This window comes from Triticum aestivum, chromosome 6A (assembly GCF_018294505.1).
Source record: "Triticum aestivum cultivar Chinese Spring chromosome 6A, IWGSC CS RefSeq v2.1, whole genome shotgun sequence".
Classification (NCBI taxonomy): Eukaryota; Viridiplantae; Streptophyta; class Magnoliopsida; order Poales; family Poaceae; genus Triticum; species Triticum aestivum.
In genome coordinates, this window is record NC_057809.1 from 20,719,216 (window position 1) to 20,735,859 (window position 16,644).

General features: G+C 45.2%; 3 protein-coding genes, 9 non-coding genes and 2 pseudogenes across 12 annotated transcripts; 13 read left to right on the forward strand and 1 right to left on the reverse strand.

Annotated features, from left to right (window-relative positions):
- The first annotated feature begins 3,210 nt into the window (after positions 1-3,210).
- LOC123130064 (transcription repressor MYB6) lies at positions 3,211-5,351 on the forward strand. Its single transcript, XM_044550019.1, has 3 exons — positions 3,211-3,459; positions 3,967-4,096; positions 4,301-5,351. Exons 1-3 carry the CDS (start codon positions 3,324-3,326, stop codon positions 4,959-4,961), a joined length of 927 nt encoding a protein of 308 aa, XP_044405954.1. The 5' UTR covers positions 3,211-3,323; the 3' UTR covers positions 4,962-5,351.
- A 295-nt stretch (positions 5,352-5,646) lies between these two features.
- Positions 5,647-9,091, reverse strand: LOC123131736 (RNA-binding NOB1-like protein). The gene is made up of 5 exons (XM_044551411.1): positions 8,650-9,091; positions 7,097-8,039; positions 6,808-6,976; positions 6,192-6,308; positions 5,647-6,000 (listed from the first exon to the last, which is right to left on the reverse strand). The coding sequence occupies exons 1-5, from the start codon at positions 9,032-9,034 to the stop codon at positions 5,854-5,856; spliced, it is 1,761 nt and encodes a 586-aa protein (XP_044407346.1). The 5' UTR covers positions 9,035-9,091; the 3' UTR covers positions 5,647-5,853.
- A 250-nt stretch (positions 9,092-9,341) lies between these two features.
- LOC123131737 (F-box/kelch-repeat protein SKIP4) lies at positions 9,342-13,859 on the forward strand. The gene is made up of 3 exons (XM_044551412.1): positions 9,342-9,496; positions 12,414-12,908; positions 13,018-13,859. Exons 2-3 carry the CDS (start codon positions 12,415-12,417, stop codon positions 13,613-13,615), a joined length of 1,092 nt encoding a protein of 363 aa, XP_044407347.1. The 5' UTR covers positions 9,342-9,496; position 12,414; the 3' UTR covers positions 13,616-13,859.
- LOC123132755 (uncharacterized) lies at positions 9,715-9,810 on the forward strand (annotated as a pseudogene).
- On the forward strand, positions 9,898-10,006 carry LOC123132750 (small nucleolar RNA Z118/Z121/Z120). Its single transcript, XR_006465019.1, has one exon. It is a non-coding gene; the product is annotated as a small nucleolar RNA Z118/Z121/Z120 (small nucleolar RNA).
- Positions 10,100-10,208, forward strand: LOC123132748 (small nucleolar RNA Z118/Z121/Z120). Its single transcript, XR_006465017.1, has one exon. It is a non-coding gene; the product is annotated as a small nucleolar RNA Z118/Z121/Z120 (small nucleolar RNA).
- On the forward strand, positions 10,290-10,397 carry LOC123132745 (small nucleolar RNA Z118/Z121/Z120). The gene has a single exon (XR_006465014.1). It is a non-coding gene; the product is annotated as a small nucleolar RNA Z118/Z121/Z120 (small nucleolar RNA).
- LOC123132751 (small nucleolar RNA Z118/Z121/Z120) lies at positions 10,546-10,652 on the forward strand. Its single transcript, XR_006465020.1, has one exon. It is a non-coding gene; the product is annotated as a small nucleolar RNA Z118/Z121/Z120 (small nucleolar RNA).
- Positions 10,765-10,872, forward strand: LOC123132752 (small nucleolar RNA Z118/Z121/Z120). The gene has a single exon (XR_006465021.1). It is a non-coding gene; the product is annotated as a small nucleolar RNA Z118/Z121/Z120 (small nucleolar RNA).
- Positions 11,019-11,127, forward strand: LOC123132746 (small nucleolar RNA Z118/Z121/Z120). The gene has a single exon (XR_006465015.1). It is a non-coding gene; the product is annotated as a small nucleolar RNA Z118/Z121/Z120 (small nucleolar RNA).
- Positions 11,356-11,458, forward strand: LOC123132754 (small nucleolar RNA Z118/Z121/Z120). Its single transcript, XR_006465023.1, has one exon. It is a non-coding gene; the product is annotated as a small nucleolar RNA Z118/Z121/Z120 (small nucleolar RNA).
- On the forward strand, positions 11,575-11,681 carry LOC123132749 (small nucleolar RNA Z118/Z121/Z120). Its single transcript, XR_006465018.1, has one exon. It is a non-coding gene; the product is annotated as a small nucleolar RNA Z118/Z121/Z120 (small nucleolar RNA).
- LOC123132753 (small nucleolar RNA Z118/Z121/Z120) lies at positions 12,006-12,113 on the forward strand. The gene has a single exon (XR_006465022.1). It is a non-coding gene; the product is annotated as a small nucleolar RNA Z118/Z121/Z120 (small nucleolar RNA).
- Positions 13,860-15,285: 1,426 nt separating the features above from the next.
- LOC123129331 (F-box/kelch-repeat protein SKIP4-like) lies at positions 15,286-16,400 on the forward strand (annotated as a pseudogene).
- The last annotated feature ends 244 nt before the right edge of the window (positions 16,401-16,644 follow it).

The window sequence follows — 16,644 nt, forward strand, 5'->3', positions numbered from 1 at the left end:
GAGAAAGAGAGATACATGGAGATTTACAGGAGATATTAAAGGAGAGTTAAAGAAGAGAGTTACACTAATAAATACAAGCATCAAGTTCAAATAACCTAATCGTGTACGTTTAATCTTGATGTTTAACAATGATCTGTATATATGCCTGATATTGCTACAAGGTTGATGTCTTGTGTTGTTTGAAATGTTGTCAGGTATTTGGAATGAAGGTTGTCAATTTGTTTATCTGTTTTTTGTTTGAACCAAGCTTGACGAGACTGTTTGAAATGTTGTCCTTTGCTCCTGTCCCCCCTCCCCCTAAACAAAAAAAAAAACGGGTTTTGTTTACATGGGCCTAATCAACTTGCTTATTACTGATCCACTTTGTCAACCATTAATAATCATGATTAGATCTTAGTGGGCTCCGTTTGTTAGCCCATTTATGTATGTGCTGTGATGTAGTGACCATTATTCATTGCTAAGCATGGACCTTAAAGAGATACGTCAAGGATGACGCAAAAACCATTATAATCTAAACAAATAGCTTATCTCTCATTTAGACTCATAAAGCTTTTAAGTAAACTCGATTTATATGATCTAGGTCGGGTTAAGTGGTAGCAGTGTGCTCATGGATCCCCTCTTCTCCTCCACTTAAGCCACTAATCTCATTACATGGCATTAACTGTCATGAACTCATGATAATGTACTTCCATCCATAGGATAATCTTATTCTTTGCCAGTGTGTGTACAGTGTCACATACATGCTTAAACATGGCACAACCTTAATTTTCTATCTGTCGCAGAGACAAAGTGTACTTGTTAGCAGTAATAACCAAGGAAATCAACATCATCTCTAAATCCTCAGGAACTCCTTGAATTTCTTTAATGTGCATGCTTAGCAGGCTGGCCCATTTTTTTTTCCAGCTCCCCTCTTCTTCTACTTAATCCTGCAAAGATATACTGACACAACTTGCAGTGGATTTAACTAATTAAATAACCTATGCATGATGGGTGAGCTGTGCTTGTGTATACAATTAGGCCATCTTGCCTGTCTGATCTGTGGATTAATCTCTGGACCAAAGCATTGACTTGCATCCCATCATTGCCAGTACATCAACAAATCAGAAGCCCCCTCCCCTTTCCTGCTGCATGTTCTTGGCTCACTTATTTAATCAGCAGCATATTTTGCACATCCCCATTCTTTAATCATTCGCCGAAAACATTTTCAAATTTAAATATTTTAAAAAACCATCCTATTAATCTAGAAGATGTGATAAGGGCAGGAAAGTCCTCCTCTTGCAAGTCAGGGAGCTGTTCTCAGTTCTCACTGGGGACAGAAGATTCCTCCCATCCTTCCCTTTGAGAAGAAATGCGCATTAGTTTAACCGGTGGTGCATAATGTATTGTGCAAGATGCTGAGTTTGTATGGAGATTAGGTGTTTGTCCACATGCAACTGTGCCCAAGTCAATTAGGTTTTCTTCTGGTTTTATAGGTGTCGGCTAATTTCAAAGAGGGAGAAATCTCTAGGCTTTGATTCTTTCTTTCTTCTTTTTGTTCTCATCAGCATCAGCAAATCCCCTTGTTTGGTGCTGATGAGATTAGGGTGACCTTGAGCTCACATGGAGCCGCCCCGTTTTGTAGGTCATTGCCGCGTATTAAAATGCGGCGAAGAGAAAGATAGGACCTCATGGCGTATGATTAGTCAATAATCACCCCTCTAGTCAAGGAAATTTACAGATCAGAAACTTTGCTGATATGTGTGTCTTGGCAAATAGTATGCTGCGTACATGCTAGATCATGCTCTTTCTTTTTGGTTCCCGTGTCGAGAAGAACCAAATGGATGGATGTTCTGCAAAACAGAAACCTTGTGGGCTCATGCAGAGAATCAGCAAGACACTGTAAAATTCTGAATCCGAAGACTTTGCACGAGTCCCAAAGCAAAGCGGTTATCGCGCAAACCAAATGGTTGTATGTTCTGCAGAACAGAAACCTTTGTGGATTCATGCAGGGAATGATGTCAAGAGGCGAAGGACATTGACAACTTCCAAACTTGAATGAAGACTTTAGGTTGTTGTGCATGAGCCAAAACTTGTCTTTCTGTTCATCTGTCACTATAGACAGAGTCTTTGTTTTTCATGGGTGAGGAGCTTGAGCAGAGATAAAGAAAAAGGGGGTTAGAGTCACACCCACACTAAGATTTCCTGAAAACAACTGGTGTGCACAAAGGACAAAGTCTCGAGACATGCATGGTGATGTGAGCTGCCAAACTGAAGCAGGTAGCCACTCTGCAGCTTAGCATATAATCTCAGTCCTACTAACCATATGCCATATGGAGTGCCATTCACCGACAGACAGCTGGTGAACACTTGTACTCTTCGTAAACGAGCACACGAAAACAGGTCGATTCGCCTCGATGAATATTACGAGTGGTGCCATTGTGCCAACTCAGTCTGTTCCAGAACTTGGTGAATGTGAAAGAAAAAAAATTATGGTTGGCATCCAAGTCCCTCATCATGGCTAACCTGTGTCAGAAAGGTCCTTGTTTATGGATGCATTTCATCTCTTCTTGATACTTGCAGTGCAAATCCTTCTGGATCCTGACTGTTCTGTCTCTTCCTGGCCTTCGTAATGATTGACATTTGGAAGAGGCCTTGTCATTGATGATTAATCCAAGAGCCCGTTTCATTGCAAGAACAGCTCATGTCAATGCTCCACCCGTATCATTGGTGCACAAAGTCTGACCTTCATCGCGCCGATTATTGGATAATAGTGTTTTCTTACTACGCAAATTTGATCATCCGAAGAGGGCGGCACATTCTCGGATTATCAGCGCTCGCGTTTATCTCAGAATGCTCTCTAAATTTTAAGTCCAGTAAAACTCAGAAGAAAATAAACAAACTGTTGATGATCCAAGTGACCTATCATATAAATAATCGCCGATTAGAGAAACATCCCAGTTACTGACTCGAGAACAAAATGTGTTCCGAGTGCCAGCGAGCATCCTTCCATCCACACAATCATTAGCCCGAGGCCAAAACCGAGTGAATAACCCTCGAGAATCTTTGAGGAAGGAGGTGACATCCTCTGACCAAGCCTCCAAGCTCATGATCTGAACCATGTGCAGCCATTACCAACTCAATTCCACGGGACTAAACTAAGCCGGGCAGCGAAATGCAGCAGCCCTTTAAATCACAGGGTGCACATGGAGCCTGGGGGAAGAAGTCCTAGCGCTGCCACTACCTCTGCTGCTGCAACAGCTCACATTCTTGTCTTGTGGGACAGAAGAGGAGGAGAAAGCTTAGGGGGTATATCAGAGGAAGGAGAGGGGAGGCGGCATCGATCGATGGGGTGCCGGTCCTGCGACAAGCCCAAGATGAACTACAGGAAGGGGCTGTGGTCTCCTGAGGAGGACCAGAGGCTGAGGGACTACATCCTCAAGCACGGCCTCGGCTGCTGGAGTGCTGTTCCTGCAAAAGCTGGTGAGCTCCCTCTCTGTCTCTGAATGTAGGAGTGATTAGTTGATACTTCTTTCCCCTTTCATGCATGGAAATTGCTCCATGCCAATGCTTGCAGAAACAGCTTATGGCTGATTGTGAATCATAGTCTACTAGTCCAGTAGCATTAGCAATAATTTGATCAACCTGCATCGTTTTCAATGGTTTTGTTTGTATTTATCTTGGAGTTCTACTTGGAACCTTACATCCATGATCCAGCTCTAGTCTTGACATATTTAAAAAAAAAATCAATATACTCTGCTATTTAGCACCAATGCACCTACAAAGAGCTAATTGCCTAGAAATCTGTTTGACCTTCACATGATCCAAGCTTGAACATAGTCCCCATGTCAGTCAAGAACTCAAAATTCTAGCACAAAATGTGATGTGGCAATTTGAGCTAGTTGCCTAGTAGTATCTCTGAAACACTTCTTTTTACCTGAATTATGCCTGAATTTGTTGTGCTCTGTGTGTTTGTTTGGTAACTCGCAGGTCTGCAGAGGAATGGCAAGAGCTGCCGGCTGCGTTGGATCAACTACCTGCGGCCCGGATTGAAGCGCGGGATGTTCTCTCAGGAAGAGGAGGACGTTGTCATCAACCTCCAAGCCAAGTTGGGCAACAAGTAAGGAATCCTCACCTAAACATCTCGAAAACTTGAGAACAATACAAAACAAAAAACCAAAATTCCGACTACACAAACAAAAATCAACTGAATTTTGAAATCAAAACCCCTTCGAAAGCGGCATGTTTCGCGGCGAAAAGATGACACAATTCAGACTTGGTTTTCCATGGCGCTGATGGTCTGAGATCTCTGTTCTTTGGTCAGGTGGTCGCAGATCGCGATGCATCTGCCGGGGAGGACGGACAACGAGGTGAAGAACTACTGGAACTCGTACCTCAAGAAGCGGGTGATGCAGCTGGGCTCCAACTCCAGCTCCAACCCGGCCAGCAAGAACGCCTCGCCGGAGCTGCTCACCTCCATGAGCGCCACCACCGAGCTCATCATGACCAGCGGCGGCGGCGGCGGCGGCGGCAGCACGGCGACGTCGACCCACGACCACGACGCCAACATCAGCAGCAGCGGCGCCATCTCGGCCGCGGAGCCGTTCGTCGACCAGCACGAGCACCAGCACCACCACCAGCAGCAGGCCAAGAACTTCGTCTTCGCCGACTGGATGCCGACTGCCGCGGTGACGCCGGCGGGGCCGGAGAGCTACTCCATGTCCGCGCACTGGCCCGCCTCCACGGCCAGCTCCGGCAACGTGACGCCGTCGCACGGCGCCTTCGTCGGGGACCAGATGAGCGGCAGCAGCTACGCCGCGCTGCAGCACCCGCACCAGCACCACCACCACCAGAGCGCGGTCACCGTGGCGGGCGCTCATGCCAGCGCCGGCGGCATGGTCGCCGGAGGCGGCTACTTCGACCTGCTCAACATGGGCGACATCTACGGGGGGTTCAGCACGACGAACGACGATCTGCTCTTCTGAAGCTCAGAGCTAAAATTCTGATGATGCCGTGACCCCTGTGCATGTGTGACAAACAAAATTTGTTCTTTGTGTTCATGTTGTCTATGAAAAATGGAAAGAGGTGGGTATACTGCTTGATTAATTTGATTCTTCTTCTGTAAGGAAAAGTTTAAATGTGATCATGTTAATTAGAGGGAATTCCCCTTAGGTTGGACATAATTCTTTCGTTGTTGTTTTCCCCGCAATAAAAAGGCGTATCGATTTGTATCGTGTAAAGTGCAAATGTGAGCTCAATTGTAATAGATTTGGTAAATTTTAGCAAATATTCGTCCCAGGGGTAAATTTTAACAAGTTATGATGTTGAACTACACTTTATCTACCCATGTGAGTGGAGAAAATGTATGATTGTAATGTCTTGCCATCTTAATTATGAGATTGAATTATGCTCGAGTGCTTCCTAAAAGCAAAGATAAAACTTTTAAAAAGCCAAGGTCAGTTGGAAATTTTCTAAGAAATATAGCTAGCAAAAAGAAGTCAACTGAAATTTCCTACTCCTAAATTCTTATGAAATTTCAAACTGTGCCTTGGCAAATTGTGGCCTGAAACAAACAGGAATTAAATCATGCACAGCTCAGTGCTGCTCCAAGAGTTCTTGCATTCAAAGAATATGGACTTGAACTCAGTGGAGTTGATACAGAAAAGGCAGTAATAAAACACCAACATTTCATAGATGTTCATTCTAAAGTAAACCTTACACAGATGTTGTAAAACTGTGTAACCTTACATGCTTAACTCTAGTAGATATTCTCGCCAAAGGAGAGAGGTATATAGATAGCACTCTGATTTTCTCGTTACATATAATGTGATACTACAATGACATGGATGACAAAGGAACAAAAGGGCAAACAGGAACTTAGTTCTTCTTGCGAGAAAAGTGGTTGTCGTTCGGATTCCGTTTCCCGCTGAACATTGCGAGCGCCTTCCTTACTGGAGGTTTCAGCTCCACCTTCTTCTCGCCGCTGTGCGTGAATATGTCCTCAGCGCCCAAGAAATCATCCCCCTGTAGCAAACAGCAATGGTTATGAGAGTTGTTCCTCTAAGAACTAGCTGATATACTCTGTGCCAGTAGAAGAGGGAACAGAGACGCCATGATAGTATATAAAACTAACTTATGGGTGTTTATGGAATTAACATCTCAAAATTATGTGTCCTTGTCAACACGATGGTGTAAAAACTAGCAGGGGTACTGACCAGCTTGCTTGACTTCTTCGATTTAGGATGCAGAACCTTCTGGGGAAGTTGGTCTTCACGTAAAATGGGATTCTTAATGACGGCATCTCTTCCACCTTGGGGCATTGGAAGGGAAAACTGCAAAGTAAACAGGCAATTAAAAACAACATCATCAATGTCACTACATGAATCAACCAAAGCAAAGGTTAGGCGCAGGGAAAAGTTTTAACCAAAGTATCCAGAAAAAGACATGAAATGAACATGAAGGCACACATGGAAAATCATCACTGCAAGATATTTACAGTCTGCTTCAGCAAAGAGAGATCAGATGTCTCTAACAAATATCAAGGCGTGCATATGGAACTGTTGAAAAGCTCCTGGCAGAGTTCTGGGTATTCATCACCATTGATTCTAAAAAGCACAATTCTTCACTGAACGTCATGGAAAGAAATATGCAGATGTTCTATGATAAACTTATCACATGTGTAATTATTTTAATTTCTTGGAGAACAGTGGAACATACAGGGAAGAGGGAACAATTAACCAGAGCTCACACACTTAATCACAGAAGTGACAGAACAAAAGGTCTAGGGAATAGAAAAAAGAGAGCATTAAGTGTGTAGTTAACCAGACTCACTTTTGTGCCTCGGAGAGTAACACGCGGGCGCCGTGAAGCCATAGTGATCCCATTTTCACCAACTGTTACTGAAACCTTTCGCAAGGTGCCACCATTGCCACACTTTGGACAGAATATTTTTCCAATCTCTTGTGTCACCTTGTAGCAAGCATGACACCTCAGAACCCACCTGGCCAATCAGCACCAACACATGAGAGACAGATAAGAGTGTGCAAGCTTCTATACATAGTATAGAATCTAAATGGCTGTAGAGTGGTAAAAGAGATGCGAAAATGTAAAATTCACATACCTGTGCAACTGCCGTATTTGCATGCCACCTGGTGCCAAGAGACGGAGACCAATCTGGAGGATAACGTTTTGCATGGCATAGTCACTAGTAACACACGCTACAGTAGATTCAGATAAGGACCTCAGGGCCCAACTCTGCTCACTGCTCTCATCATCGACAAAAGATGCACTCACACCTTCCTCTGTCCCACTTTTTATATCCAAATTATCCAATTGTTCAGTGCATGCATCAGTATCATTTCTGCCCTCAACAGTACCAGTATTGCCTACCACATTCTCCCCATTAGCTAGTTGATCTCCAACAATTTTGGGTTCATCCTCTTCCGGAAATTCCAAGCTGTCAGTATTTGACCTTGTTTTCTCTGGAACAACAGAAGGGCCATCCACTGAATCCAAACCATTTTCAGACAAGTTATCTTCATCGACTGATGGAGCAACAGAACTTGTCTCAAAACCTTGTTCAGATGCCTTGAGGGCATCACGCCTCGCTTTCCTCCGCAAATATTTTCTGTGCGTGGTGCGGCCAACAGCAGGCAACCAACCTTCATTGTTCTCATCATCTTCCCAAGGAATACATGCATCCTTCTTTGAAGGCTGAAACTCTTCACCGCCTTGTGTCTCAGAAATACTGTTGGTCTCGCTTGTAGGGATTTCTTGGTTCTCAAGATCCTTCAGTGGGAGGATCCGAGAATTAAGATCCCCGCCTGCCTCAGACATCTTATCCAATGCTTCCCACTCTGCTAGGTTAGGCACATTAGAGCCCCAGCCTGGCAGTGGTGCCTCTTGCAAGGTCCGGACGCTGACCACGTGAAGTGGAGGTGGCTGCTCCCGCAAATGGCTGGTCCCATGGACCTCAGCCTCCAACATGTATGCTAGAGCGATAATCTTCATATCAACATCTGAAAGTGTCTGGAGATCTCCTGTTTCCCTGGCAAACTTGACAACTGCAAGCAATGATGATATACAAAGTTAGTCTCACGACTCTCACCTATGAATATGTGGTTCTTAGGCAAGAGAAATTTTTACAGAGGCATGGTAATTCTATTCTACAGAAGTAACTTCAAGACTATGGACAAACCAAGATAATTTGACAGTAAAATGCTACTTCTATCGAACAGTAGTAACTTCCAGCATACGGGCTACCAAATGTCAACATGTTGCAGTGGGAAAACAAACTATAACAACTACCAAATTCTAGCCAAACAGCAAGTAATGCCGACTCCCAAATGATCTATGGACAGCATGATATCCACCATCCTTTTAAACAGCACCCTGTTGCATACTCAAGGTCACTCCAAACAACAAAACACTGAATAAACACTACTTGATGCCCAATTTCTGCTAATGACAAGTAAGATAAAAAGATGAAAACCAACCCAGTCACGCAAACCATCATCCTGTACATCGTGCAACATAAACTACCTATAATAACCTGGTAAATAATTCGATGACGAAAAATGAACTTTTTAGTCCATGAAACCGCAGTGTTTTAGCTCTATTCAGCAAATGAAAGTGTCAGTATGAATGAAGCTCTGTGCGGGCTAAACAGTGGACCTTTCTTGACGAACTCGGGCGCGGGCTCGACGGTCTCGACGGGGGTGGGCAGGAGCGCCAGCCTCCGGCGCGCGGCGGCGTCGCGCACCTCCTCGAGCACCTCGGGCACGGTGACGAGCCGCCCCGCGGCGGAGGCCAGCGCGGCGCCGCCCGAGATGACGGCGTTGGCGTCGACGACGGCCACGGCCAGGCCGCTCGAGTTGGCGCAGCTGGACACGATCCGGCTCACGGCCTGCGCGGGCGACTCCTTGGCCACCGCCTCCCGCCGCGCCGTCGCGGCCGCGCCCCACGCCACGGGGCCACCGAGCGCTGCGCCGGGCGGTGGCGGGGGCGGGAAGGCCGCGTCGCCGGCCGCCGGGCCGAGGGCCGGCCACGCTTCTTCCATCGCCGAGGAGGGATGCGGCGGCGGGGGTGGCGGCGCGCTAGGGTTTTGGGGTTCCGATTTTCCCTTTGCCCCCTTCTATTTTGCCGCTAAATAAGCTGCCGTTTTTACGCTCAACCCCCCACAACAGCGCTTAATTCCACACTTCTCCCTGAGTGGCGCGGATCGGGTTAGGGTGTGCGAATAGTCGGAACATGAGGGGCCTGTACGGATAACATCCATCTCCACCCACGATATAACGGCCGGCAGACGGAGCCATCCGCTCCCCTCTCCGCATCCATGGCCGCCACCAAACCCTAGCCGCTAACCCTAGCCTCGCCCGCCGCCCGCCGCCACCCCCCACCCCCTCCCCCGCGCCAGATCTAGGTGTCCCCCGCCTCCCCGGCCTCTCGCCGCCGGTAGTTCCCCAGTCCCGCCTCTCCGCACTCCCCTCAGATCCGATGGGCGCGCACGCACCTTCACAAGGTGCGACTGGCTCCCCCCTCCGATGCTACCCCAGTCGTTGTCCGCCTAATGTGCTTTGCTCAGGGTTCGTTCGTGGATTGGATTGGATTAGATCGCTGGTAGGGTTCGTTCGTTGGCCCGATCTGGGCCTGGTTGACGTTGAGTAGCAGTAGCAGGAGCAGTGACCGTTCTCCATTTCTGGATTGGCCCTGGTTCCTCTGCCCCTCGAGGCTGGCGGTTGTTTTGCCGTGATGATTCCGCTAGGACGGTATATGAGCGACGGGTCCGCCCGCCGCGTGATTATACCCAATCTGAGAATAACATCTGAGCAAGCACAACACCCTTCCTTCAGAGCGTTTCTTTGCTTCCATGCACTTAAATGTGCAGCGTACACTCCAGTTATATCTTGTGTTGTCTTGATTTGTTTGCTGTGATGAATCACAGGGACGGTATCTGAGCGAGGCGGCTCTTGGAAAAGGGCCTCCTTCCTTGATTACACACCCTTAACTGATCATAAATTCTGAGCAAATGCACTCCCATGGTTCCCATCACTTTGTTTTGTTTTTGTTCTCTTGCATTGAAATATTAAACATATGCTTACAAGACATGTTGTGTGAACTTAATTGTTTGCTGTGATGAATCACAAGGACGGTATCTGAGCGAGGTGGGTCTTGAAAAAGGGCCTTCTTACTTGATTACACACCCTTAACTGATCATAAATTCTGAGCAAACGCACTCCCATGGTTCTCATCACTTCATTTTGTTTTTCTTCTTTTTCATTGAAATATTAAACATATGCTTGTGTGAACTTAATTGTTTGCTATGATGAATCACAAGGACGGTATCTGAGCAAGGTGGCTCTTGTAAAAGGCCACCTTCCTTGATTATACACCCTAAACTGATCATATATTCTGAGCAAACATATTCGAATCTGAATTGGACATATCAACCAGTCAGTCGCTTTACAATGTTTTTGTTTCTTTTGTCGTGCAACCTTTCTTGTTTGAAATGTAAACCATCTACTTCACTGGTTTCATCGGGTGGTGCATAAGTGTGACTAGCTTTTTTTTTGTTGCTGTGATGAATCGCAAGGACGGTATCTGAGGAAGTTGGCTCTTGAAAAGGCCCTCCTTCCTTGATTATACAACCTAAACTGATCTTAATTTCTGAGCAAACACCCTTCCATGTTTCTTTTTTGTTCTCTTGCATTTGAAATGGAAAGCATGTACTTCGCTGTGTTCAATGGTAGCATGAGTATGACTAGTTTACATAGCTATTTTGTGCTTGCATGGTTGCTGTGATGAATCGCAAGGACGGTATCTGAGTAATTTGGCTCTTGAAAAAGGCCACCTTCCTTGATTACACATCCTAAACTGATCATATATTCTGAGCAGGCATCTGAAAACATGAATTGACAAGTGATCCACAATCACCAAAGTGTGTCTTTACAATGCCTTCTTCATTTGAAGTGTATATCCTGCTTGAAATGTAAATCCATATGATTTGCTAGGTTCATGGGTTATGTAACCTTCGTCTGCTTCTTTGTTTGCTGTGACGAATCACAAGGACGGTATCTGAGTAAGGGTGGCTCTTGAAAAAGTCCTCCTTCATTGATTACACATCCTAAACTGATCATACATTCTGAGCAAACAATGGCAAACCTGAATTCAATGGCAATCCACATGCTCTTCTTGCATTTTAGGCAGAATTACATGTTTTTTCGATGTTTGGTATACATTAAATAATATCTCACCTTGCCCTCATTTGGTGTTTGCTTTGTCATCCTTACAATGTTTTGGCTCTTCAATCAGTGATTAAGCATCCTAAACTGATAAAATATTCATTGCAAAGTGCTGTAATTGAATTATAGAAGAACTAAAATTTTGCTGTGATCACAAGGACGGTATCTGAGAAAGGTGTCTCTTAAAAAGTGCTCCTTCATTGATTATACATTCTGAACTGATCAAATTTTCTCAGCAAATGGATTTCAGACCACAACAGCCTTTTGTCATTTGCACATGTGTCAGCTTAAAGAACAATATATTCTGCTTGTTAGTAGTGCCATTAGAGTATCTGTTTTGTTTCCCAGTTTTTGTGCTTCTTTGCTGTGATGAGATCAAAGGACGGTATCTGAGAAAGGTGTACTTTATAAAGTCCTCTTTCCTTGATTATACCTCCAAAACTGATCAAATTTTCTGAGCAACGATGCGCGTAAACAATTGTTGCAACTAATATTTTGTTGCTTGAAAATACTAGGGATCCATTGTATTCACCGTTTTAGTGTGGTGCTGTCCACCCATTTAAGAATCACTATTACAGAAGTTAACAGATAATTCCTTTTAGTTTCCTTTTAGGGTTTGTCTAGGGCACATCTAGATGTGTAGTTATTGCACATCTAAGTGACACAATCAAGTATGGAAAGGAAAAGAAAAACCCAAAAGAAAATTTCCACATGAATCTCTTCATAAGATGAATGACATAGGACTTAGATGTGCAATACTCAAAAACTGTTCCTTTTATTATTTCTGCTTGTTTGCTATGATGAGATCACAAGGACAGTATCTGAGAAAGGTGGCTCTTTAAGAAGTTACCCTACCTGATTATAAATCCTAAACTGATCAAATTTTCTGAGAAAATGTGCCTATTAAGAATGAAACAATGATTATAATATTTTTGGTAACAAGGTTTGTCAGTATCACTATGTTCATCATAAATACTTGTTGACTGTTCCTCTTTATTTTAGTAGTGCCATCAGAAAATTGTGTGTTTCTGGACAAGCTCACCACCTCTTGATTTCTGTGTTGTTCATATAACTTATTTTGTCCATATCCTTTATGGGTTTTCGGCACTTTGTCCAACTCCGTTTGCTTTAGTTATGTTTTATGGCTTCAATTTGAACAGCTGTCCCTTTCTCACCTGCTTTATTCTGTGTTACTAGGATGAACCATCACCTTGAAAGTGGTGATTACCAGAAGCTATTCTGTAGGAAGATGGAATCTGCTGAGCTCCAGACTCCACTTCTACATGGTCTTCCGGACGAGATCGCTCTTCTTTGCCTGGCAAGGGTTCCTCGCAAGTATCACAATGCTCTTAGATGTGTCTCGAGGGGATGGAAGGCATTGTTATGTAGTGAAGAGTGGCACTCTTACCGCAAGAGGAACAACTTGGATGAGTCCTGGATATATGTGATTTGTAGGGGTACAGGCTTCAAATGCTATGTTCTTGTTCCTGACCCTACGACCCGGTGCTTGAAAGTCATCCAAGTCATGGAACCTCCATGCTCAGGGCGGGAAGGCGTTTCCATAGAGACCTTGGACCGGAGGTTATTTCTCATGGGGGGTTGTAGTTGGCTAAAGGATGCTACTGATGAAGTGTATTGTTATGATGCTGCTTCAAATCACTGGAGCAAAGCAGCACCAATGCCTACTGCTAGGTACTCCAGCTTCAGCTTCTGTTCTCTGTTTGTTTTCTCCATTACATATGTGGCCTAGTATCCTAGTTACTATGGGCGATCCACTTATGTCCTGCTGTTTTGGTTTCAGGTGCTTCTTTGTAACAGCAGCTCTGAACAACAAGATTTATGTTACTGGAGGACTTGGACTGACAGACAAATCACCTAATTCTTGGGACATCTACGACAAAGCCACGGACTCCTGGTTCTCGCATAAGAACCCGATGCTCACTCCTGACATCGTCAAATTTGTCGCATTGGATGATGAGCTGGTGACCATCCACAAGGCGTCCTGGAACAGGATGTACTTTGCGGGTATATACGACCCGGTCGACCAGTCCTGGAGGGGCAAGGAGAATGAGATTGCCCTGTGCTGGTCTGGCCCGACGGTCGTCGTTGACGGGACGCTCTACATGCTCGACCAGTCCCTCGGCACCAAGCTGATGATGTGGATTAACGAGACCAAGGAGTGGGTGATGGTTGGCAGGCTGTCGGACAAGCTTACACGCCCACCCTGCGAGCTTGTGGCCATCGGCAGGAAGATCTATGTGATCGGCAAGGGGCTGAGCACGGTGACCATCGACATGGACATGGCAGCCAGGGTGGACGGGTTCCTCGTCTCCTCGTCAACCGGGCCGCTGATGGAGCACGACTTCTCGCCGGAGAAGTGCAGTGTCATCACCATCTGAAGACCGCCACCTGCTGGGTTGCTTGTACCGTGAACTGAAATAGCTCTGGACGTTTTGGCTTTTCTTGTGGCTGTATATCGACTTCTGTATTTTGGTGGGATGGCTGTACATCGATTGACTTTTAACTGTAACATGAGGGAAGAAAAGCACAGTTTGTTTATTCCTCGGTGAGTCGAGTGAATAAATTCTGATTGTAAAACTGAAACAATGTGGAAAAGTCCAGGTGTGCGCCCTGTCTGTTTCAGTATGGATCCCCCCCAGCATGAGAGTAAAACTGAATGTTGTAGCTTCACTACCCATCATGGCCCGGCACAGTGCCAGAGAACCAATGTTCATCAAAGTTCTAAAAAATTCCCAACGCATTTCATTCCCCGGGAAATTGCACTATTTGACCTGTATAACACTATCATGCTCATTGTTGCCCTCACGTGACCCTTCGGCAACTAAACGTGATTCTGCTATACAAGGTAGTGTAAGACCTTCTAGAGATTATAAGACAGATCCCACTATGTCCATTCACAGCCCTTTCCTTTCTTTTCTTGACGTAAAAAGGTAATCAATCCTTTCTTTTCAAGATTCTTGCGTGAAGCCATCCTTTCTGCACGTTGCTGAATAGGCATGCCATCCTTCGGGATCCTATCCTAGCACTTGTCCTCGTTGCTTTGCATCATTTCCTCCATTTCTCGGAACTTATCGCGGAATCTCACTTTTGAACTTAGGGAAACAGTGAAAGAAGCCCTCGTTCCTGCTCTTCTTTCCCCCGACTTACCCTTAGAAGGAAAGTAGGGGCCTCGGTTTCTGCAGAGAAACCCCTTGTGGCGGCTACTCATAAGAAGATGAAGGCCGAATATCTCCTATGTGCTTAACACATTGAAGTCGGCGGCTAAGCTTTCTTTCTAATGGTAAGCCGGGGATGTAATTGCTCAAGAACTGTTGACGCTTTGTGGTGCCCATCTACGGTTTAAGCAACCCAAAAGTATTGCAACAAATAAGGCCAAAGTAACGATTGCGAATTGGAACAACCGAGAAATAAAACTCTTGTTTTTTATGAGAAAGTAGGAGAATATCCTACTATATATTATCCTACTATATATTATCCTACTATATATTATTAAAAAAATATGTAAAGAAAACGTACTAGTATTGCTTGATTTCCATCGCGGTAAAGAAATAAAATATATGTTCTACCCAACCCTGTTTGTAAGAACATCTACAACTGGACTATCGAAATCCGCCCCCTAAACATCCACAGACGCGCTCGCGCACCACTCCGGACAGTGTCGGACGACCCTTCAGAAGGCTTACCGAACAACCACACTCCTCATATCAAAACCCCCAAATTCATGCAAATCCATGCACTTCAATCATATAGCACAAATTCATCTATTCAACAATGCAACAAAGCAAAATGAACCGCAATTCGTATTTGTGACATTTGTGGAAGTGCCGAAGAAAATGAGTACCATGTGGTGGTCTCATGTACAAAAAGCAAAGCCCTCCCACAAGCTATGCGAGCGCAGCGGAACATTTCCGAAAAGGGAAGGCCTTTTGGCACACTGGGAAATATTGATTTCAAGTACTCCTCAGCATATGTGATGAATAAACGATTGCAAAAATTCTGCTCCTCCTATGGAGAGCATGGTTTCTTCGAGACAACATATAACACAGCGATGGCGAAGAATCGATCTCGGGTTCAGTGTCGTTCTTGGTCAGGTATATGGAGGAAATCAGCCATGCCCAGGTGCGAACGGAAAACGAGAAAAGTAGCTGCTGCAGTAATCTTTCGAAATACTTTAACGCCGTTGTGCAGGTGGAACTGGACTGCCTATTATTGCTGATATTCGTGCTTCACTAAGCTTGTCCAGGTCTGTTCAGTTTGGTTAGGTGAGAAGGGATCAGAACATGTTGGCACACATGCTCGCTGCCATGGCAACAAGTCAAGACGATTTCTTCTTGCTGGCGGCTCTCCCACCTGAGCTTAGCGATATTATGTTCTGTGATTGCAAGCTTGTTGCATGACAGCGGTGATTGCTTTGATCCTCAAAACAAAATGAAAAACAATTCAAACATGCCAAAATGAAATTTAACGTGTGTGCGTTGTCCGGCCAAGATGCTGGATCACTCGACAGTCGCTATCTGGGTCATGCCCGCGACTGCTGTGGCCGCTCTCGCCCCCTCGTACTCCCTATGCAGGTTGATCTGAATGATAAGAAGCTTTGAATGACATGATTTATGTTACGATGGGATTGGATTAACACACAAATCACCTAATTCTTAGGACATCTATGACAAAGCCACAGACTCTTGGTGCTCCCACAAGAACCTGATGCTCACCCCTGACATTGTCAAATTCATGGCATTGGATAATGAGCTGGTGATAATCCACAAGGCGTCCTAGAACAAAATGTACTTTACGGGTATATACGACCCGGTCGGCCAGTATTGGAGGGGCAAAGAGAATGGGATTGCCCTATGCTGGCCTGGCTCGATGGTCGTTGTTGATGGAACGCTCTACATGATCGACCAGTCTCTCGACACCAAGCTGATGATGTGTTGAACAAGACCAAGGAGTGGGTGATGGTTGGCAGACTGTCGGACAAGCTCACACGCCCGCCTTGTGAGCTTGTGGCCATTGGCTGGAAGATCTATGCGATCGGCCCGGGGCTGAGCACAGTATCGACATGGACACGACAGCTAGGGTGACAGGTTCCTTGTGTCCTCGTAGACGGATCCGCTGATGGAGCATGACTTCCCACATGAGAAATGTAGGGTCTTTACCATTTGAAGACCACTTACTACCTTGGTTGCTTGTACTGCAAACTAAAATAATAGTGGACATTTTACTTTTCTTCTGGCTGTATATCGACTTGTGTATTTTGGTGACATGGATGTACATTGATTGATCTTTAACTTTAAACATGAGGTAAGGAAAGCTCAGGTTGTTTATTCTTCGACCAGTCCCTCGGTTGTTGGTTATTTTTGTTTGTAGTTTTTGAATGTGAATAAGTTCTGATCGTAACAGGTTTTCG